Source organism: Schistocerca piceifrons, chromosome 4, assembly GCF_021461385.2.
Source record: "Schistocerca piceifrons isolate TAMUIC-IGC-003096 chromosome 4, iqSchPice1.1, whole genome shotgun sequence".
Lineage (NCBI taxonomy): Eukaryota > Metazoa > Arthropoda > Insecta > Orthoptera > Acrididae > Schistocerca > Schistocerca piceifrons.
This window is the reverse complement of record NC_060141.1, coordinates 418,459,783-418,483,747: the sequence shown is the minus strand read 5'-3', so window position 1 is coordinate 418,483,747 and position 23,965 is coordinate 418,459,783. Positions and strand designations below refer to the sequence as shown.

The 23,965-nt window shown below is 42.5% G+C and overlaps 1 protein-coding gene across 1 annotated transcript in view; it reads right to left on the bottom strand.

Annotated features, from left to right (window-relative positions):
- The window catches only part of LOC124794830 (paraplegin), an 87,054-nt gene that overhangs the window by 40,716 nt on the left and 22,373 nt on the right, over positions 1 to 23,965 (bottom strand). The window contains exons 5-8 of the mRNA XM_047258495.1: positions 23,214 to 23,378; positions 3,024 to 3,175; positions 1,094 to 1,316; positions 848 to 1,010 (exon numbers count right to left, since the gene is read on the bottom strand). Of these exons, the coding sequence (XP_047114451.1) occupies positions 848 to 1,010; positions 1,094 to 1,316; positions 3,024 to 3,175; positions 23,214 to 23,378 (703 nt within the window). The remainder of the gene's footprint in view (positions 1 to 847; positions 1,011 to 1,093; positions 1,317 to 3,023; positions 3,176 to 23,213; positions 23,379 to 23,965) is intronic.

Here is a 23,965-nt window from a genome sequence, read left to right as displayed (position 1 = left end):
TGTCTAGAAGCAAAATGATTATTTACAGTTCCCAACAGTGAACAGGTACAAAATGCAATTCTCCAGTTGACAAGAACTGCTACTGCCTGGTAATTACAAAATTTTGTGGAATATTCAGGCAGATGCATGCCAAGATACCAGAGTGCATTAAACTGCCCACTTCTGGGATATGGGGAGGCATGCCAGCCAGCCTAGATGTGGTTTTATGGCAGTTTCCACATCCACCTAGATAAATACTGAGCTGGTTTGCATGTTTCATCTCATATACCCAATGTGCAAACACTGCAAAAAAGATGCAACATAGGACCATGTGATTACACTAGATGCAGGTGGAAGGGTAAATGGATTCCTCCCTGGAGGGGGAAGGGGTGGTGGACCTGGCAGAAGCTTTAGAATGCCTTTGGGAGTGGTGACCACATCATAATAATAGTCTATACAAGATTCTTTGCAAACTTGGAGAAGAACTATACCAGTATCGACCCAGCACTGGCTGGATAAAGGGCACCAGAAAGTAAGGAATTCAGCAGGTATTTTCAGAAACTACAATATTATGCTGAAAAGGTCTGTGGTGAATTCTTGTCACATTTATTATTGATGAATACATTACTGAAAAGATATGTGAATGCTATACATGTCACATCACATCTATTCAAGATAGTTACCTTTACTTTGTAAATCTTGTACATATTTAAATGACTGTACAAACATCAAACAATAATTCATTTAGGAACATTTTTGAGATGTTATTTTCTGTATTTGTTTGAAGTGCTGGCAAAAAGACATAATGATATGTTAAACAGGGGACAATTGTAACGGGAGAAACAAATCTTTAGAACAATTAACTCACCACTAAATCCAGGTGTTAAATATGCAAGTCTTTTAGAGTATACCTCAGGAGGCTCTGATAGACATATGCTCTTGAGATGTTGCTCAAAAATCTCTTTCCTCTCTTCAAATGTTGGTAAATCAATTAGGATATGACGATCAAATCTACCAGGTCGAAGTAATGCCTAATAATAAAAGATTAATCCATGATTAGAGAAATGGGGAAAGACAATTTGGCAAAAAAAATTGCAAATGAAATGTAGTTCACCTTATCTAACACATCAGCCCTATTAGTTGATGCAAGCATGATGACACCTTCCTTCGATGCCATTCCATCCATTTCCACTAACAGCTGATTCAGAGTCTGTTCTCCTTCACCAACTCCTCCATCAAACTGGCCTACTCCTCCACTTCTTTTTCGTCCAATTGCATCTATTTCATCTATATATATAATGCAAGGAGAACGTTTTCTTGCTTCTTTGAAGAGATCTCTGAAATAGTTAAATGTATACATAAAATCAATTTGTGAGCAAAATATATATAGATATTGGTACTTATAGAAGCAGCTAGCTCAGAAACAGCAAAACATTAAGGCAACAGAGCTAGATTAACAACAATATGACAAGTTATTAAGTTTTCAGAATCTGAGCTTAATTCACAGTCAGTAAAAGGAAATGTTTAGAAAGGCAGCATACAGGTCACGTCCCTTAGAGTAACAGATCCCAAGAGAAGAGACACTATTTTAGAGTTTTTTTTTGTCACTAAAAACTAATTTTGCTGCTGTGACCACACTAGCAACTGGATCACTTTGTTCATTTCCATGAAATATTCTCAATCTTCTCTACTCTAACAACATGGCTGTTCAAAACTCCTAAGGGATGGGCAGCTGTAAATTTATAGGTGTGTATGTTGGTGAAAATCTGCAATGGACAAACCACATTAATTTTGAACACTGGAAAAGTCAGTAATAGCTTATATCTCCTTAGCCAGCTCAAGGAGGTAGTTCCTACCCAAACAATAAAAAGTTTACTACCAAACAATTTACCCCTTTCTTAGCTATGGCACTGAATTATGGGGCTCTGCAGCTGGTGTCTGCTTAAAAAGAATATTGCTAGTTCTTCCCTTTGGGGGGGGGGGGGGGGGGGAGGGGGAGGGGGAGGCAATGCTTCTCAATTTAACTGTGGCAGCCTCCTGTTGTTATAGATAGTTTGATTTCAGTGTACCCCAATGGTATAGGCTTTTGGAGAAATAAAACCTCAGAAACAGTCTTTTCTTTTGAAGGTTTTCTCCCAACATGACCAGACGACCTGGTTCCCATTCATTTTCTCATTCTGACCAAGACCAGTAAGAACAAGAAGTAAACTGCAACATTAACCTCTTAAACGTAGTCACACTGGGTTGCAAAGACATCAACTTGTTTTTCACATGTGCAGCCTGTGACTTATAGCCGTTTCTCTCCTGTAAGAATCACTAAAGCCTGGAATTTAAGAATCACTGATGAAACATGTCAAAATACAAAAAATAAAATGGCTCTGAGCACTATGGGACTTAACATCTGAGGTCATCAGTCCCCTAGAACTTAGAACTACTTAAACCTAACTAATCTAAGGACACCACACACATCCGAAGCAGGATTTGAACCTGCGACCGTAACAGTCACGCAGTTCCAGACTGAAGCGCCTAGAACCCCTCGGCCACACCGGCTGGCTACAAAAAATAGCAGAAACAGCTGAGTACCACATCAAAGTGCATTTACCAAGAATCCATGGGTGGCTGAAATTCTTTCGACAACATAGCCCATGATGGGAAAAGTAAACAGTATTAAAACCATTTTCGCAAAGTGATTTGTACAAACTAGTGCAAAACTTTGACAATGTGAAACCATTTAAGGCCTTTCATGTGAATAATTATTATAATTATTATTATTATTATTATTATTATTATTATTATTATTGAGAAAGGGTCAAATCCACAATCCATACAGGTGAAACCTACTTGGTGAACATGAAACCTTAATGACATTTTATGCTGTTATTGTGTACAGAACCTTTTAGAATTTGTCCATGAATGCACACCTCTCCAACCAACCCCCCACCCCCCCACCCCCCACCCACCCATCTACACGCACCTCCTACTTCTGGAAACACAGTTGCTAGACATTGTTATTGTTGTTGTACACTGCAAATAAAGATCTTTACCTCACTCTTGCAGCTCCAAGGCCTCCAATCATCTCAATAAACTCTGAACCATTCATTGATAAGAAAGGAACATTAGCCTCTGTTGCAACAGCTTTGGCAAGAAGGGTTTTTCCACATCCTGGAGGCCCAAGAAGTAATGCTCCCTTGGGTACCTATGAAACAAATGCTGTTAAATATTCAAGAGACATTAAATGAAAGGAAAATGATAAATGAGGACAGGCAAGCATTCATCTGAAGATGACTAATACATGATGCAATTTTCAACATTAAATGTCAGAAAATCACCCGTTTTGGCAAGGAGGCAAATAAAACAAACAAGGGGAAAACTGAACAGCAGTAACGATAAGGGATGAATAGCTCCAAGGATTAAAGTACCTTTAGTTAATAAGAAAGAGATTTACAAAAATTGAGGGCAACCTGCAGTCAACAATTGAAACTCCAATTTCACCAGTATTGCAAAATTCCCCGTCTTATCAAAAAACCAAAACTACACTCAAAAATTACAATGCTACAAGAGTAAAGTAAAAACTATTTTGGACCTTATTAAGCAACAAACTAACAGAAATAGTAACCCAAATGAAATTAGAATCCCGCAAAATAGCACTAACGGAAATGGTAACACATTCAAATCATTGGCCATAACATTCAATGATCACTTCTTCACAGTCACAGCCAACATCCCATCCTTTAACAAACAACCAAATATAGATACATTACTTTGTCTTTGTAGACACTGCATGCACTAACAAGAACATTAGTTTCAAAAATTCAACCCCTAAGGAGATTACAAAAATTATGGGGTCACTAAAAATAACAATTCTGCTGGCTACAATGGGGTTTATAGCTGAATATTAAAATCTTGTGCCAGTTCCATATAACTGCCCTTAAGCCATCTTTGTGATCAATTACTTATGATTTTCTGACAGACTTGCATATTTTATATTAGCACTGATCTATAAAATAACTGGAGATAACTAAGAGAACTGTTTCATTTCCTCCAGTCTTTTCAAAATTGCCTACAAAAGTGGTTCAGAATGGAGTTAAGTACTCTGGCGATAATATATTTAACTAGCTTCCAGCTAACATACACGAGGAAATTGGGAAACCCTACCAATTCCAAAGGGTATTAGAAACATGTCTCATTAGCCATTTGTTTTACAAATTTTCTGAATATCTAGAAACAGGAACTGAAAAGTTCTGTTAGACACATGGCAAGTAGCAGTGCTTGTTGTAAAGCTGTATGGCAAGTAGTATTTACAGGTGTAGCTATATTTTTCTTTGTACAACACTGTTGTAATCATCTAAATAGAAAGCTACTAACAGCAGATAAGCAGCAACTATTTGGTATAACTGAGGATGCAACAGCTTTCTTCCATTTTATTTTAATAAATGTAACTAGCATAACAAAAAGCATACAGAGCAGTCACATGAAAATGAGACACGTGGAAAAAAGTAATAAACTGTTTACTATAAAGTAACTGCGTAACTGATAATATATTTATCCCACTGTGAGGCAAGACAGTCAATGCCTTCATGGATTACTGCTGCTTACGGAACCATGATTGTACCCTGGTGTGCACTTCTTCATATGAAGCAAATTGATGGTCACTTAAGTCTTTTTGCAGGGCTCCAAAAATATGGCAATTGCATGGGGAGGGATCAGGATTGTGTGGAGAATGTGTAAGGGCTTTCCAATTAAACTTCTGCAGAGTAGTCGAAACATCCTTGACAACTTGTGGGATACATGGAACATGATCGATGCCTGGCTGGCTGGCTGGCTGGATTGATTGATGGATGGATGGATGGATGGATGAACAAATGAAAGGGTCAGATAGTACAATATTGGGAGGTGACAGAGACATATATAAAGCTTTCTTTTTCAGTGACAGTGACAAAAATGTAGATTAATTTTGGTAACAAACCAAGCAGAGTGAGAATAACAGGGTGGAGAATAACTAGAATGGAAAGGGTATGGGGTGAGCAAAGGTTACGGGCAACACTGCAAGCCTCTTCCACATTACACCTGCTATTAGAATAACAGCTTTTTTTCAGTAACTGAATCCTACAAACTAGGCCAGGTGAACTAGTGGCACTGAAAACACTGTCCAGTACATCCTTAATGAGTCATTATAAAAAAAATTTCTTGCCTTTTACCAGTCAACGTCGCCCCGTTCCTTTCTGAAGCCTTTCTATGCATGAAATCAAGCAAATAGATGGCTTTCCCTAAGAATGCTGGCAAACTTTTGTGCAAGTGACGGTTGCTGTGTGTGTGCGCGCGCCTACGACGCGCACAGAAGTGTTACAACACTAGCATCAACATTCTGCATATAACGTATTCTTTCAAATAACAATAAATGCAGTTAGCATTGCTCATTGTGTTACAAATTCTTGCCATGTGAAGCTAAACCCGAGACAGATATGTCAGCAGGATCATGTCTGAGCAATGACTGTTCATTTTTTTTTTTTTTTTTTTTTTGTTAATACACTGATCAGCCAGAACATTATAACCACCGACATATTATCAATATCAACTCTTTGAGGCGATAGTACCGTCACCTGGTGAGCAATGGCTGCTGGTCAGACACCTGCACAGTGCATGTAGTAACAATGAGTGTGCTGTCCATGTGTAGAATGCAGAAGGCACATGATCTATCTTAGTTTGACTGAGGGCAGATAGTAATGGCCCAAAGGCTTGGCATGAACATTTTGGAAACTGCACAACTTGTCGAGTGTTTGAGGAGTGCTGTGGTGAAGGTCTTCAGCATGTGGCAAAACCAAGGTGACACTACAGCTGGATGTCGTGGGGTTGGGCAGTCACCCATCATTGCACATGTTGGACGTTGTAGGCTGGGCACATTGGTACAACCAGACAGGCAACAAACTTTGGAGGAACTAACATCAGACTTTAATGCTGGGCAGAGTACAAGTGTGTCTGAACACACATTGCACCTAACACTCCAAACAATGGGCTTCACGCCTGTGCTAATGTTAACACTACGACATCAGCAATTACAACTGAAATGGGCATTTAACCATAGGCACTGGATGTCGTTGCCGTGGCAGAATTTACATGACATGATGAATCCCAATACCTACTTCATCATGCTGATGAGAGAGCATGAATCTTCAGGGAAACAGCTACTTGACATCTATATTGTAGTGACTCCACTATGCTCTGGGAACATTCATGTGCATCCATGGGTCAGCTCATGCAAGGCACCAAGCTTCCATGCCACGATATGTCACTGCTGTTATACGTGTCAAAGGTAAAAATTCTGCCTATTAGGAAGGTGGTCATAATGCTCTGGCTCATCACTGTAGTGATATAATAATACTGTGGCACAGTCCACGAACAAAATATGGAAAAGATATAGAAAACAGTTGATACTGTATACTCAGAATACCCTCAGACAGACAGACAGAGAGAGAGAGAGAGAGAGAGAGAGAGATGTCAAATTTTTTCTACAATGGGGTGTACAGGTTGGGAGTTAAATCAGCTTTGTGAAGCCAAATGATGCAGGTCTGAATGGATGAACAAACAGTGCTATTAACATGTGAGCCAATCACCATCACCACACCATCGCCATCGCCACCGTTGTCATAATCACTGTTGTCACCACCACCACCACCACCACCACCAACAGCAGCAGCCACCACCGCCACCGCCGCCATGAGCAATCGACATCCGCTGCTGAAAAATGCCACCGTCTGACTTTCCCCAGTTCTGAAAGTTTTTCTGTCACTGACCCACCTTCCACTAAGTAATTTTGTCAGCCTTTTCTTGTCTCTTGGAATCCATGGACATCCATTTGCCTGTTTCTATGATCTGCCCATCTCCATTTGTTTGTTTTATTACCTCTCTCAGTAATTCCCAAAATGGATCCCTCCATTTATCTCCGAGTGATGTGCAGTCTTGGAATGGCTTTTCCTCTGTCCATATGAAAACATACACAATTACCAGTTGCAAGGTTAATGAACTTGAATGTGCAGGCAAAAACCTTGATGTGATGTGATGTGATGTGATGTGGTGGTGATGAAGCAGAGATGGGGTACCATTAACATAGCATCTGTCAATTTCATTAAGTGGCCAGAGGGCTCAGCCAAGAATCAGTTCTTTAACCATCTAGATGCAGAGCTACAGCTACCTAACAATGGGATGTGTTTTCAGCCATTGGTATTATAGACAGATCAGCTACTGGACCCAAAATTTCAGCAAGATGAGACATACAGGTTTCATGGAAATGCAGGAATTCTAAAGTGAAACAAATAGGTTAGATGCTGTTTGACTTAATAAAATTGTTACGTGATAAAATTAGCAAGGGAATGTGACAGTAAACATTTCCTAAGTTTTGAGACAGGCAGCATTACTCAACCATGAGGAAGTGGTGCCAGCCAGGAAGTCTAAACATTTCAACACTGTTACTGGGTCAGGCATATCAGCCACCTTGCCACTCTTGCCAGAGAGACTGCAAGCCACTCTGTGGAAAATGGTTACAGCAGTGCACACAGAATCGCCTTCATTACATCCATAATGTTGCCAAGGAGACACTAGGAAGGATGAAACAATGGCTAGCAAGAGCTTGACTACATAGTGAAGACCTTACAACAAATTCATTAAGCAAATGTAGTGCAACTGAAGAACGTTGATGACTTGGGAAGAGCAGAAACAATTCGGTCATTACAAATTATGTGGTAGAGCAGAGTCTCTCCTTGGGGACATAAATACTCCACTCCCACAAGCTTCTGGCACCCAATTGGTAGGACTGATGGCATTCATGTCATTCACAATCTGTTCTCTGGTTGTCATATACTAACACCTTGTGAGAGAGATTTTTCTGGTGTTGATCTTGCACTTGCTGTTTTATGAGACAATCAAAGAACCAAAGGAACAACTGAAGGATTTAAGCATCCAGTATTGATGCCAGCACAGCAACCAGTGTTGATGGGTAGACTGACAGTCTACCAACAACACTCCGGTCCAGAATGGTAGCTGCCCTAAACTCCAGGCACTGCACGGGTCTGATGGCCTACAGTCCCGGCGGACCAGTTCAGCACTCAGCAAAATTACATGGTGTTTGACATTGCAGTCCATCTGATGAGAAAATGCAGGCAGTGATTTGGGAGGGATCGAGAACTCCCAAAAATAGCGTGTGAATAGAAACACACACATCTTGGTCACTGCCATCTCCAAAAGCAGAACTACCGATGGGGCATTCCTTCCTCACCAGCAGGACTCTAAACCACTGCATCTGGGAGTCATCAGCTTCCACTTCACGCTGACACAATGTTCTTGGCAGCAGCAAGTCTCCTTTTGGATTTAGCAGACTAGAAACAACCTGTATTTTCAGCAATAAATATAATAATTTTGAATACTGTTCTACTGCATCTAACGACTCTGCACAGGTCCTCAAACTGCATCCTGACAAATTAGTAGGGTCTTTCCAGCCCAGCAGAGGGCGGTCCATACACAATTTATACTTGTGAGTAGTGACACCTACTGAGTATGGTGAGCAATCTTTGTCGTTTCTCAAAGATCAGTGACATAGCTATGATGGATCTTTTGAAAGAAATTCCTTATAAGTTATCTGTGATTGCATAAAAAATTATTTTCTGGATTTTTCAAGAGCTATTCCTTTTTTAAATGGGTCTTTGTAAATGGTGTTGACTGTCCTCAATTTAGTTCACAAACCTGGCAACATATTACTGGCACTGTGTCGACAGCATTAAAAGTTGCTAGAGTTCAACTTTATTTTGCAACCAAAAGCAATAAATCTGAAGATTTTTCCAAAGCAGTTTGTCAGAACAGCAACTAGAGAAATGGACACGCTTATGAACAGCAGATGAGAATTTAAGGCAGAACTGGGGAATAATGCAGCCCCAGCAGACACAGTGATTGTAAAAAAAGTCAGTTGTCCGTTGAACGAGAGACCCTTTACCTGGTTCACTTTACCAGTGTCAACAGTTTTAATTGTTATCTTCAGAAATGGAATTAGGCTCTAATCATTAAGCCAACATCAAAATAAGACTCAGACAGTTGTGTTTTACAAAGGCTTGGCAAAAAATAAATATGTAAAGCATGTAGGTTAAAAACAAATGTACAAAGATCGAGCAGTAGAAGTAAGATAGTTTGTTTCAACCAATGTAAAATAATTAAGCTTGAGAGCCACCTTAGTTACAGCATCAATAAAATAGAGTGAATTGCTAAAAGTATATTATATGTTGCAATGAGTAGCAAACAATGAATTGTTAAATTGCAAACTGTACATAGTATACACAAAAAAAGCCAACAAACTGTTGACATGAAGGGTATCAAACACACCTACATACAAAGTGGGAATGCTAGTGTACACATAAAGTGTAATAAAGTCTGCTAAAATATTTGTTAAATGCAAGGATACATTAAACCTAATAAACCATATAAAATGATTAACGAAAGCAGTTAAAAAGACAGTAATCCATGCATCTAGTGTTAAACAAACAGACATATAAAAAATAACATATTTACTATGTAAAGGGAGCTAAAGAAATGTGCCATGTTTATGATGGTGCCATGGGCCACCGGAACATTGATGATACACTGAACTGTTCAGTATCCTGGAGACGAGGCTAGCCGCTGGATGTACGTTGGCAGGAAACAAAAGTAAGTGAGCTTCAATACCAGGGAGTGGATGCCGTCGAATCGCAGGCATGCAGGAGGGTCCAGCATGTTTTTACAAGTTAACTTGGTGCATAGAACTGTGCCTGTCGCTTATCTAGATGTTTAGTGAAATCTAATGTGTACAGCACAGTTACATATTAAAAATAAACATGTAGTAGTTTGTGGCTATACCAAGAAGACCTCATCAGAATGTAAAAAATCTATGTTACATAAAAGTCATTAGTACATATTGGATAAATGATAAACTGAAATGACTCTAAAATCTGTGATCAAGCAAGCTTTGAATTTGTAATTAGATACAACATGAGTTGGACATGAAATAGGTTACTGTAAATCATTTAAAAGAGAAGCTATACAATGAAAACAACAACAAGTTTTTGAGTGCAAGTAGTTCATTCAGCAAATCCACATAGTCACGGCAGGAATGTTTATAAATTTCAACTTCTTCTAAAAGATTCATTTTGCACCCTTTGTTGAATATATGCAAAGCTTCCATACCAAGTAAGGATAGATGGAGGAAGGTGTGTTTTTCAGTTTGAGGAAGTTGTGCACAAGTTGATTTATTAAAATGAATGTATTTCTCGAGTAAGTGCTCACAAAAATGGGTTTTAAAGCCTTCCTGTGTGTTCTATATAATAGCTCAGGCACCCATTGCATTGAATGTTACGTATCTCAGATTTGAGATATTTGTCTGTTGTATGGCTTCTCATTCTTGTCACTATTTTATTGATTCTGTAACAAAAGTATGTTGTGGCTCTCAAGCTTAACAGTTTTAAATTTGTTGTACCAAACCCGTTTAATATCTGCTGTTCATTCTTTGTACATTTGTTTTTAACATACTTGCTTTACGTATATATTTTTTCCAGTCCATTGTAGGATACTACCATCTGAGTCTTCTTTTGATGTTGTCTTACCAATGATTTGAGTCTATTTCAGTTCCGAAGATAACAGTTTAAACTGTTGAAACCAGTAAATTGAACCACATAAAGGTTTTCTTATGCAGCTGATGACCGACTTTTTATCTTTGTTGAAATATTCTGCAGCTGCTGAACTAGTTATGAACAAAATAAAAAATAAGACTTCTTCATAAAGTTTGATGAAGACCCCAAGAAGTCAACAATGTAAATGCAGTACCGAGGAAAAGTTCAAACAAGTGGACTATAGATTTAAGAGTGAAGTACTAAGAGCTAACTTTGTAGTTAGACTACCAGACTGCATGGCACATTTCACAGAAATGACAGGAAATGTACACCAAAAAGCAAGCATTTGCCTCATGAGCAAGATGTACGAAGAAGAGAACCTAATCCAGTCACTTATCAGTGATGTAAAATATTAAATGAAGGAGGTAACGACAGATAAAGAATGAGATGAAGTTATTATTAAAGGATGTGAATGAGGCAGTAACTTAAAAGGGGTACAAAATGATGAAGTCTTCTTCAGAATTCAAAAATTCAATTCAATTTGAAAATAGCATACAGCATAATTTTTAGTGTGGTTCAAAACAATCCATTCTGGAGTGGTGAGCAGTTAAAAATTCACTCTGACTTACTGCAGTGCTCAACACAGGTTACTTGCTACCACAGAAGGATGACCTAGCAGATAGCAATATAAATACAGGCACAATCTCATTGTTGTGTTCGTGGCATGAGGAAAACAACTGGTGTAGGGCCAGTGGCAGATACAATATATAAGAGACAGTGCATGAGCCTTACTGAATGATGTTATGGGAAAACAAAATCAAATCTTGTGGGACCTCACAACCAGTAAATGATGATAAAGTCTTCGATAAGCTGCTGATGTTATTAGATACAAGAAGCCTAGTCACAGCTACATTGCAAAAGGTGATGGCTGGTATGTAGAAAGTAATCTGTTACATGTGCTGTGCATGTGGAGAGTAAGATGTGAAGGAACAAATTTCAGGCACTAGGACGTACTAGTATTTTTGACTGGGGTCTCACTGCTCACCCATTGTGTGTGACGTGTTTAACGGAGTGGAACTTCCATCTGCATTTGCAAAAGTTGTGGGAAAAAAGAGCAAAAGACACAATAAATGTATTCAAAACAAATGTTAAAATGAGAAGGATGAGAAGACTGGCTGAACTGTGCTACATACTGGAAGGAAGAGCTCATTTGAATTTAAGGAAAGGTCGCGAATGCTGCACTGGGACAATACTACTTATTACATAGCAACCAACCACGCAATGGTGATGAGAGTGTGATGTACATAGCAGAGCCGCAGCAAACACCATCCTGAAGGTTTCACTCGCCCACTGCGTCACTAGGTGATGGCATGGTCACTATCAAAGGTGCCTCCGCACAGTCACTTGGCTGCAAACAGACCTGGCTATATCCTGGCAACTACCCAGTATTTAGGCTGGCGTCAAGGTCATGCCAGTTCTGTTCGGTTCACTTCAGTTCAGTCCAGTCCTTTGTGTTCTTTCGGCCAGGAGCTGACCACAATGGTGAATCATCTATCAGAATTCTCACTAAGGAATAGTCATGACCTTTTATGTTTTACTCCAGTCAATAAGTCAGTATCTCTACCAAGCCATTGCTTATGCACTGGGGACATGTGTGGACTTTAGTATTAGTTGTCATAAGGCTTTGTGTTATTAACTTCTTATTCTCAAGTGAATCTGGAAATTACCTTTGACATTTTCTTGGGGCCTTCTGCCCTAACATCAATTATTGTGTAACTCAACTGCTAAATGCTGACTAAACTTATCTACGTACTATCCATGTAGAACTTGCTTCAAGGTGGAGATTCAGTTTATTTGTCTCTTAATTAATATACCTGTTCAACATTCTTTATCCAGGCTGTGTTCTCACTGCACCTCATATCAGCTGGTGACGAGGGGTTTTTCTGTGTTGAACTCAGTTTCATGCGTGTCTTGCATCCCAGGTGGATGATGTTTTCATTCATGGAACTCCAGTGTTCGGAGTGAACTGACATTTACTTTCTGTGACGGCATGGCTACACAACCAGCTGCTGAACTGGTGGACAGTGCTTCCCAAATGTCACTGCTGTCTACATTATAAACAGAGTCAATAGCTGCTGCTGGAGAAGATGGTTACAATCAACATGCCTCCACCAGAACTTTCCTATTGCTTGACATGCAATGATTCACTGGTGACAGGATTTTGAACAGCACCCCAACCATTCCAGCCATTCAACATAAAAACCATGGGGAAATTATGCAGTGGGCTCAAACAACATTTCCTGGCACATTCAGCAGTGTGTGGTCTTTTTGGTCTATGCAGGTGCTGAAGTGTACCATCTACTGCAACAGTTCAACCCAGCGGTTAAGTCACATGCCCTCCAGCATGAATGTCTGAAGTCTTGCTAACTGGACTATTTGGCTCCCAAGCACACATCGTGGTGACCCATCACAAGTTTTTCAGCCGCCGTAAGCTCTTTGCACAACCATATAGGGAGTGGATAGCCAGGTTACAGGATCTGTCCAGGGGCTTGTTATCAGTGTGCTAAACTCCAGAACACACAATCTTAGGCTGCATTCTTATTTATGTATATGATTGTGTTCCCCCTCATCACTACAGCTTTTCGAACAATCTTTTGGATTCTCAACAGCATTGCTGGACCTATCTCAGGTGTTTGCTACCCAACCAACTTGCTGGTGCAGCCTCAGGCTTGGCCTCCACACTGGCCCGAGTCACTCCCCACAGATAAAGACAGTGCGGGCAAGCAATGTCTCCAAAAGCTATTCTCCTGCAGAAATTGTCAACAGGGCTACTATTGCCATAACAAATGTTTGTCAGACAGAAATTTGCCAATTGTCTCTCAAAATGAACAAGGATTGTGCTCACCCCCCTGGATTCAGGATCAGATGAGGCATCCACTGTTTTCCCTCCAGATGTACTACATGTACAGGTCGTTTTTCCAATCTACAATAGGGTCCTCATGCTGACAGTAGCTGTCAACACAGAGCTAGTGGTTTCTCAAACGCTCTCCAATAGCCATTGTTAATTTGGAAACATATTGGTGCTGGTCTCTCTACCACTCCAAGAGTTCTCCAAAGAACTTAAGAGCTACAGCAATGACACTATCAGGGTCAAGGACCAGTTTTGTGCACAAGTTCAGTACCAGGCAGCCTCATTAACAGGTTGCCTAATTGTGGTTGATATGACGGAGGCTATAAACTTTTGAGGTTAAAACTTTTCAATGGCCTGTTGTTGGAAGCCTACGATTTCACTAGTAGTATCCAACCCTTCGTGACCAGCTCGTACCTGAGGGATCTTTTTCCCATGAATGAATCAGTTTTTGTGTGTCCCTTGTCCAGCACCACAGGATTTGAGGCTACTGTTGCACTCCTCCCCTTGACTACGGTCTGTTTCTTTAAAGTGTGTAATGTTCCTTTTGAGCTCAGGGATAAGCTTAAGAGAGAGCCCCAATACTTACAAAATAAGACATCTTTACCCCAGTATCTAACAGTCAATGGGGCACTCCCAACATCATTGTCAAAAAGTGAATGGTTCACTAAGGATTTGTGGAGACTTCAAAACCACAAAACATCAAATTCTTTGATGATGCCTCCCCTATTTATAAAGTGAAGAGCACGGCTTGACTTGACAGTTTCAAGATCTTCACAAAAATTGATATGCATGGCATATATCTCCAACTCCCACTCAATGAGGCATCAAGAAACATCTTAGTCGTCAACTGGCTCCCCTTTGGCATTGCCAGAATATTGGCTATCTTCTAATGCAACTTAGCACTTCTTACAAGAGAGGTGCTGGCGACAGTCAACTACTTAGATGACATTATTGTCACTGGCAAAAATGCTCAGAAATTAGCTATCAACTTAGACTATTATTTCAAGTGCTAAAGTGGGCAAATCTCAAGTGAAACAAAGAAAAATACTGTTTCTTAATACCAAAAGTCATGTATTTGAGATATATGTTCGGTGCAGCAGGTATCCGGACCACACTCCATTATATATGGACCAGCCAGAATCTCCCAGTCTCCAACAACACTAAACAACAAAATCTGTGCTGGGACAACTCAGATACTATAGAAAATTCATGCCATCCTTTAACCACTTCACAAGGCACTGGAGAAAAATGGGAAATGGAATTGGACTCCCACATGCAACAAGGCTTTCCAGCTTCTCGAATGAGCTCTTCTTTGTCCAACCTGTCTCAAGCCATACGAGTTGTCCGAACCTTTAACTGTGGCAGCAGATGGATCGGACTATGGCTTGGGAGCAGTCGTTTCCCCCAAGTCAATGGGGTAGAACACCCCTCTACACTTGTCTCCAAGATGCTAACAACTGCAATGTAATTACAGCCAAATACACACATACAATATACAATACAGGTCAATGGCACAACACGCCAATACTGACATCCTCTCGTGCCTACCCATGGAGCAAGACCCAGAGTTCGAGTCAGTGCCAATGGCTATTTACACACAGATACTAAAGCCAAAGAAGTTGTGATCAAATTTGCTTTGGATTCAACAGTAGTCCAGTATGGCCAAAAATTTGCATGGCTGGCTCCATCCATTACAACTCTAGGATACCCAGATGATGGTCCTTAGCTCCTCTTCCTGCTGATTGAGCCACCTCCGATACTTCCTCCACGATAACGTCTAGGTGCTAATTTTTTTCAAGGGTTGACAACACAAGGTGCTGGTGACTGTGATGCATCTCTTAGGTCAGGCAATGTTCGAAGTGCAACTCAATGAGGTCTCCAAGTGCCATAAGCACGTCAACCAAGTGCACCCACGTAGTGCGCCACACCCTCTTACTGAAGATTTTCCATAGTTTTTTATTCCAGTGTCAGGCACTTAACAGCCAAGAGTATCGACAATAACCTGCAGCCATCTCCACTACAGGCTTCACGATCTCTGAAACACTGATGAGGGAGCCCTACTCTGACATAGGCGCTCACACCCATGGAAGTTGACAGCAGCCCTCCTGGTTCCATGGCCGCTGGCAGGGCCATCACCACTTTCGGGAACTCAAGAGATGTGCAACATCTTTGTTTTCATTGGGAGGAGGTGTAGTGCTGGGGGGTGCTGCTATGTTGTGGCCACAAAGCCCAAAGCCTATCACATAGCGCCAATCATATTCCTGCATTAAGCAGGTGACCAACAGAAGTCCCACAGGGGCCACTCCAGCAGATAAAAGCCTGTAGATTCTGCCTGCATGCCCAACAGCAGTGTGGGTTCCACCAGTGGTCAATGGGCCGGGATGAAATAATATCTCACTGATGAGGTCATTAAAAATGGAGGTGCATACTAGAGTAACAAGTTATACTGTAGAGCACAACAGAAGCAGATAGAGTAGGGCTGAGTAAGAAACAGTGGAGAACGGAAGAAAAGGCAAGACAAATGACCTGAAATTCATTGTCACAAAAAAAATAACAGGAACAGAGTAGTGGAAATACCGACGTGAAGCAAGGGAGCTGTGGGCAACCTATAAGTTAAGGAAATCGTACTGTTATTTTTTAAGGCCATACCCAATTTCACAACCAACTAATGAACAGTGGAAGAAAGAGGAACAGGTTGGCAGCAGTATTCAGATACAGAGCAGGTAGTACTCAAAATTTTGTGAGGCCTTACCCAGTTTCAAAATGAGTGAACGGCTCAAATGTTTAAGACTGAAAAGTATGTAAGAATGTCATAAAAGTATAGTGTGGTCACAATTTCAGTAACAAAGACTTGAGTGCCAATAAGTGTTTAGAAAAATTAACAGCACGTCTTTGGTATAAGTAGAACAGTGATAAAACTTCTGTGTACATATCACAATTGCTAAGGGCAATAACAGCTACCAAAGGCATCAAGGACTAATGCATCACATTATCTAGGGCACCAAAGACATCATTGCTGCTCATGTGCTAGGACCCTTCCTGATGTCATAAGGTGATTTCACACAGGTCATGACGAACTTGGGGGAGCTTCTGTTGTATGCAAAACACTGTTTTTGCAGAAAGCAAACTGTAAAAATTTTACTGGTGAGACAGTGAACTACTACTTTGTAAACAAATACAAAGCAAAGCAAATGCTTGGCATCAGTAGCACTATTTGTGTCAAGGAATGGAAGGAAACATTACACACAAACAAAATATTACATGTTGTAAAAATGAAAATCAGAATAGCTGGCATCTTGCTCTGCTGAAGAAATTGCAGTATCCACCAGAAAGATCGCAGGAGGCGCACATCGACACGGGCATCACGGACAGTAGTTGCCGCAAGTAAAGTCCCGTCCACCAGAGGGCACGCAAGAATTCGGCCACGCCCTCTGCCGGCAGAACAACAACAACTCAGGCAGCACAGGCTGTGCCCAGACAGTTTTAGATTGGGCATGCCTAGCAGACAGTTCCCAGTCTGCACTATGTGAAGTGCGACGGACAATGTGAATCATATTAATACACAATTGGCAACAAGTAGGGTCGTTCTTTCGCGTGTTGCGTCGTCGTTCTGGTTTCGCAGCTTATCCGCGGCATGGGGGATTTAGTGCGGGTTTTGGTTGAGCAGCAGACGGAACTCATGGCAACCAAGAAACAAGCGCTTCCGGCGTTTCTCTCCACGCAGTCTGCTCCAGCGCCATATCCTCCTCCCTTTCCCCCATATGACGAGACGGCGGAGGATTGGGACGCATATGAACATCGCCTTCGGCAGCATTTCGAGGTATTTCATGTTGACGATGCGGAGGTATGTCGTGCTCTTTTCTTGTCTTGTATATCTCCCTCGCTGTATCAAGTTTTGCGGCAGTTCACGCCGTTGCAGGAACCCATGTCCTTGTCTTTTGACGCATTGTGTTCATTGCTGCCGCATGCATGTTGTGGCAGCTAGGGTCAAGTTCTATCAATGCAAGAAACAGCGCCATCAGTCTAACTGGGTGTGGGCCGCTACCCTGCACGGTCTTAGTCGCATGTGTCATTTTGTCATGGAGCAGTCGCGAGAGTCATATGCCCACGTTATGGTGCGTGACGTCATTGTTCGTTCGGCCCCTGATAGGGAGGTCCGGCAACGGGCCCTGCAGTTGGAAGACCCTTCCCTTGATGAAGTCCTGTCCGTTGCTCAATCATATGAAGTCTCTCACACCACAGGTCAACAGTTGGAAGCGTAGTGCGACGTCGCGGCAGTTCAGGGCAGCATGGCCACTACGTCTGGGGTGGACAACTTGCGAGCGGTACAATACAGCCGTTACAGCCGCTCCCGCACGGCGCATAAACAGAGTTCCGGCAGCTGGCCCCTGTTACAGTCCTGTGCATTGTGCTATATACATCATGATCGGTCAGAGTGCCCCCAGTGTTGGGCCGTTTGTCGCAAATGTAATAAAAAAGGACACATTGCTAAAGTTTGCTGCTCAGCCTCAAAAGAATTGAAGGAAGCAGGTATGGAGGACAAGGACGTTGACATTCGGGAAGTTTCATCGGGCCCGACTCCCGACGCATCGGCACACAAACTCTTTATCGAGGTGTCGGTTCGGTCGCGCCGATTACAACTGCAAGTGGTAATTTCTTTGATGAATGCACAAACTTACTCCGACCTTGGGTCGCCCCCGTTGGTGCCAGTTTACCGGCGTCTACGCGGTTATGGTAAACAGTTCATTCCCCTACTGGGTCAATTCACTACCGACATTACTTACAAATCAGTGACTCGGCCTCTTACTTTTATTGTTGTCAGTGTTGCATGCTCCGCTAACCTTTTTGGATTGGATGCCTTTCAAGCTTTCAGTTTTTCTATCACAGACACCATACAATTGATCTCTGAAGACGTTCCCCATCAATCACTGGGATCTTTGACCTCTGACTTTAAGGATATCTTTGAGGAGGGCCTGGGGCATGTTGCAGACTTTGAAGCTCACTTAATGTTGAAGGCGTCGGCTCACAAGCGTTTTCTACGCGCGAGGCAGATCCCATTGGCTCTCTGCCCTCAGGTAAAAGCAGAACTAGACCGGCTGACAGCCCTCGGGGTCGTTCGTCCCATTTCTTCTAGTGAGTGGGCTTCGCCCCTCGTTATTATCAGGAAACCCTCAGGAAAATTACGTCTTTGTGGCGATTTCAAGGCCACCATTAATTCCCAATTGGTGGTGGACACCTATCCCTTGCCTCGTTCTGGTGAATTGGTCTCCGACGTGGCGGGAGGCCAATATTTTTCGAAAAACGATTTTTCGGAGGCTTATCATCACAAACTGCTTGATGAGGACTCCAAACGGCTGGCGGTCGTCAACACCCTGTTTGGCCTTTACCAATACCAGCGGTTGGCCTTTGGAATATCCAGTGCCCCGACAATATTTCGGCGATATCTTGAGCACGTCACATCGACAATCCCTCATTGTATTAATTACCTGGACAACATAAATGTCACAGGCTGCAGCACGAAGGAACATTTTCACAACCTTCAAACCCTCTTTCTCAAATTCAGGTCCGTGGGCCTGCGTTGCACCCTGCGTAAGTCGAACTTCTTCCAACCATCCATTGAGTATGTGGGCTACACCTTCTCTCGGCACGGTGTCAAGCCGCTAAGAAGCTTGGTCCAAGGTATCGTCGACCTTCCGCGGCCAGCTTCGCTGAAGGAGTTGCAAGCTTTTTTAGGCAAGATTGCCTATTACCATCGGTTCATTCCCAGGGCTTCCACCATAGCCTGCCCCCTGTACTGCCTTCTGCGCAAGGGTGTTCCTTTTGATTGGTCGCCTGCATGCGAGCGCGCGTTCACCTCGTTGAAGGGCCTACTCACATCAGCGCCTTGTTTGGCTACTTTTGACCCCAATAAGCCATTGGTCCTGGCTACAGGTGCTTCGCAGTATGGGGTGGGGGCAGTCCTGGCCCATCGCAATGCGGATGGCTCCGAAAAGCCATTGGCGTTTGCGTCTAAAGCTCTTAGTCCCGCGCAGGCCCATTACTCCCAAAAGAGGCTTTGGCCATTGTCTATGCTGTTACCAAGTTTCACCTTTTCTTGTATGGCTTGAAGTTTCAGTTAATCACTGACCACAAGCCATTAATATCGTTATCTGGCCCCGGATAGGGTGGCCCACAGACTGCAGTGCTGGGCCTTGTTCCTCTCTAAGTACCATTATGACATTCATTTTCACCCTACCGGACAGCACGCCAAGGCCGACGCTCTTTCCTGTCTTCCGGTGGGCCCGGATCCTAAGTTTGATCGGGAGGAGATTATGTGTTTTCATTTGGATGTGGCACCCTGCCAAGCGGTTGATGGCTTCCCGATCACTAGTTCTAGAGTCGCCAGGGAAATGGCAGCTGACCCGGTTCTCCGGCAAGTAGTTCACCTCGTTCAGCAGGTGTGGTCGTCCCGACCTGCGGGCCGGGCCTCGGACCCTCTTTGTCATTATTTTGTTCTACGAGACCGCCTCTCAGTCTTGGAAGGAGTTCTCCTTCTGGTTACCGATGATACAGCTCCTCGCATGGTTGTTCCTGCAAATTTGCAAAGGGAGGTCCTCACGTTATTACATGAGGTGCACTGGGGTGTTTCCCGTACTAACACCTTGGCTCGCAGACATGTGTACTGGCCAAGTATTGACAGAGAAATTGAGCACTTGGTGGCCACCTGTTCCCAGTGCGCGAGCCAACAGGCGTTTCTCAGGGCAGCGTTCTCTTCATGGCCGCCTGCAACCCAGGCATGGGAACGTGTTCACATAGATTTTGCGGGCCCGTTTCTCAATGGCTTTTGGCTCATTGTCATTGATGCTTATTCCCGATTCCCATATGTGGATTGCTGCTCCTCAACCACTTCAGAAGTTGCAATCCAGGCACTCGTAAAAATCTTTTCTGTGGAAGGTCTGCCAGTCACCCTGGTATCGGACAATGGACCTCAGTTTATTTCGCAGACCTTCCAGGATTTTTGTAGGCCCTTCGGTATTCAGCACGTTTGCTCTCCCCCCTTTCATCCACAATTGAATGGGGAAGCTGATAGCATGGTGTGCACATTTAGGACGCAGATGAAAAAGTATGTGCATGAATTTCCTGCGAAGGAGGCATTGACGTTTTTCCTGACGGCATAACGGACCACACCGATTTCCAGTCTTTGCAAAACGGGGTACCCGGCTTTCCACCGGTTGTATTGGTCTGGGCACATGGGTTTGGTTGCAATCCATGTTGTATACCGGCGGTGGTCCTGCACCGCAATGGCCACCGGTTCTATACCTTGCAGGCGGGGGATCGGGAGGTACGTCATCACCAAAATCAGCTACGTCCACGTTTGGGCACCCACCCTCCGAACCCTCAGGGGCCAGCTTCCCCATTGCCAGCACCTGTGTTTTCTCAGGGGATGCTACTGCCCCTCCCACCTGTGACTCCACCACACTGTGATGATTCTCAGCCTTGGCGACCTCCAGTAGCTCCAGCACTGACATCGCCATCATTAGAGATGCCCCGGCGAGAGCTGGCCTCCCTTGCCGGTCCGGTTTCTCAGGAAGCTAGTTCACCTGTGGTCGTGCCTTCCCCTTCGTCCCCGTCACTGGGTCACGCCCCTCCTGAGGGATCCGGAGTTCGACAGCTTGTCACCCGTTCTGTCCCGGGCTCTGGTGGTGGGACGACGGGGGCCTCCACAGTATTCGAAGGTGCCGGCTCGAGGGTTGGCAGATGCCCCCGACTCCAGCATTCCAATGGACGTGGAGGTCATCGCTACTGCACGACGCTCCACCTTCCGACGCAGTCGATCACAGTGGCTTCACCCCCCACCCCCGAAGGAGGAGGAGTGCAGTAGCCACCAGAAAGATCACGGGAAGCGCACATTGGCACAGGTGTCACGGACAGTAGTTGCCGCAAGTAAAATCCCATCCACCAGAGGGCACGCAAGAATTCGGCCGCGCCTTCTGCCGGCGGAACAACAACAACAACTCAGGCAGCATGGGCCGTGCCCAGTCAGTTTTACATCGGGCTTGCCTAGCAGACAGTTCCCAGTCTACACTATGTGAAGTGCAACAGACAACGTGAATCATGTTAATACAGAAATAAAATGACTGCGTAGGATTTACAGTAGTCACAAACACAGTACTCAAAGACCATGTGCACTTCAAAAATATTGCACAAAGTTTGTCGCAAACTTACACAGAATTCTCTTTGTGAAAAATCCTTTCCAATCAATAACCAGAGAATGTGTATCTGACAAACTGGTGGCAGACTACCAGAGAAAGGATAGAAATTGGGAGGAGAATGTGAACTACCACCAGAATACACATTGGAAAAAAGACTACTTGAAGAAAGGAAAGACATGACAGAATGATATGGCCTATCAGGTACAACACAGCTCGTCTTATGCTCATAAAGCCAAGCACAAAGCAGGTCAAAATCAATAGAGATACAAAAATTACATTGTGCATTAAGGGACTTTATTACACTGGCGACACTGAATGCTGAAATACAGTTGAGCTGCAAGCCTTCATGGTCAGAGGAGCTGTATCACTTAATGGATTATGGCTGAAGAAACAAGTGTGCCCTCACAGTATTTCGCAGTTTCAATGTTCCCGAGACCACTTAAAGCCTTTTTCTGTGCAAGATAAATAACTGCCTTTAAAAGTCTCCTCTCCTCAATCAGAACTCTACAAATGTTAAATATGGCACATTTTGTCATCAAGAGTTCTTACTGCACTATGAGGCTAATTAATCTAAGAGAACATCTAGCACCCCATGCCACACATTTTTAGCACTTAACAGAGCGTATGGTATGCTGCATTATCTTGGTTTTTTAATTAGGCATTGAACTTCCATCCAAAGTAAGTTTTTTTACAGTCAGCTTTCTGACCAAAGCATATTTTTTACAGTCAACTGTCTTTGTCAATAAGTGAAGTCACTGAGAGATGGACAAAATTTGATGTTTTCCCAAAATGTGTAATTTGGATGAGAAAGATGTGCACTAATCATAATAGTCAAAGGTTAATAAGCACCAATAAAACTATTATTTGATAAATATTGAGATAATACATTTGACATTGAGAGAACAAATGAATGCAGAATTAGTTATTTGTTAAACTTTTTCTAACTGCATAATGGGACAAGACACACGCTATCTCATTATTAAAGCCAAGAGATTACGTAACTATGTACAGGCAGCAGTGCTGCTGAAATACATGCATGCATATCAAGGCCTTCTTGTTTTTGTTACACTTTAATTAGGTAGAAATACATTATTATTCACCTGTCGCTGTCTAAGTAGGAAGCCGAGATGCTTATTTCATATGAATTTTAATAGTACAGACACTGCTTTGACACAACTACTACGAAATTTCTGCCTCAAACAATGAAATATACTGGAATAATAGATAACTTCAGACTGACTATCTTAAAAGCTACTGTACATAAGAAAGCTGGAAGCATGCCTTTCATTCAAACACTTTACACAGGGAGGTATGATGCAGGGTTGGTCTTTTCTTCGCATGTTCACTTGCAGTTTGTCTATCGAATGGCTTCTCATGTATTAGCTATACAGTGTTCTGCACAGCAGTGCTAATTATTCAGTGATGGTCATAAGACATCACATCATATATTAATCAAAGCACAGGTAACAAAGTCATAATACGTACTTGAATAATATAATATATACCAACCTTTGCACCAAGTCGCCTGTAATGTTCAGGTCTCTTTAGATAGTCAACAAACTCCATAACTTCTATTTTTGCTTCTTGAAGACCTGCTACATCTGAGAAATGGACTCCTTTCCCTGGACCAGTCATTGGATCAACCAGTGTAAACTTTGCCCTGCCAAGTTGAGTCTACAAAATTTACAATCTTGTGAATATAGATCCAAAGAAATTAACTAAAACAACATATCTAAAACATTTCTAAAACTTATGCCTTTGAGGGAAAACAGTACCTATGAGAGTTGGAATTTAAGTAGTGGCAACTATTTATTCACAACCAATACAAAAGAGATACACATTTGCAACCATTACTGTCCTTACAGTAGTCACCAGCATTATGTAGAGCCCATTGCCAGCGATGTGGAAGGCATAGTATACCATTAGCAGAGCATGTTCTGTTGAGGGTGCGAATGTAGCGGTCTACTGCCTGTCGAATCTCTGGAACAGCTCTGAAGCGAATGCCCCGAAGTGGTTCCTTCATCTTCGGAATCAAATCAAAGTCAGGAGAAAAATCCCAAATTCTGAATACAATGTCTCATGCATTGATACACAATGAGAAAGACGAAAAATGGTCATTTATGCTATTATTGAAAGCGTTACTGGCACATATGCAATTGATGTATTTTCAAGATTAATACATACTAAGAAAGGACCAAACTTCAAGATCTATTTTCCATATTTACATTAGTTCTTCGCTCTTGAGTTTCCTAAATTTCTTG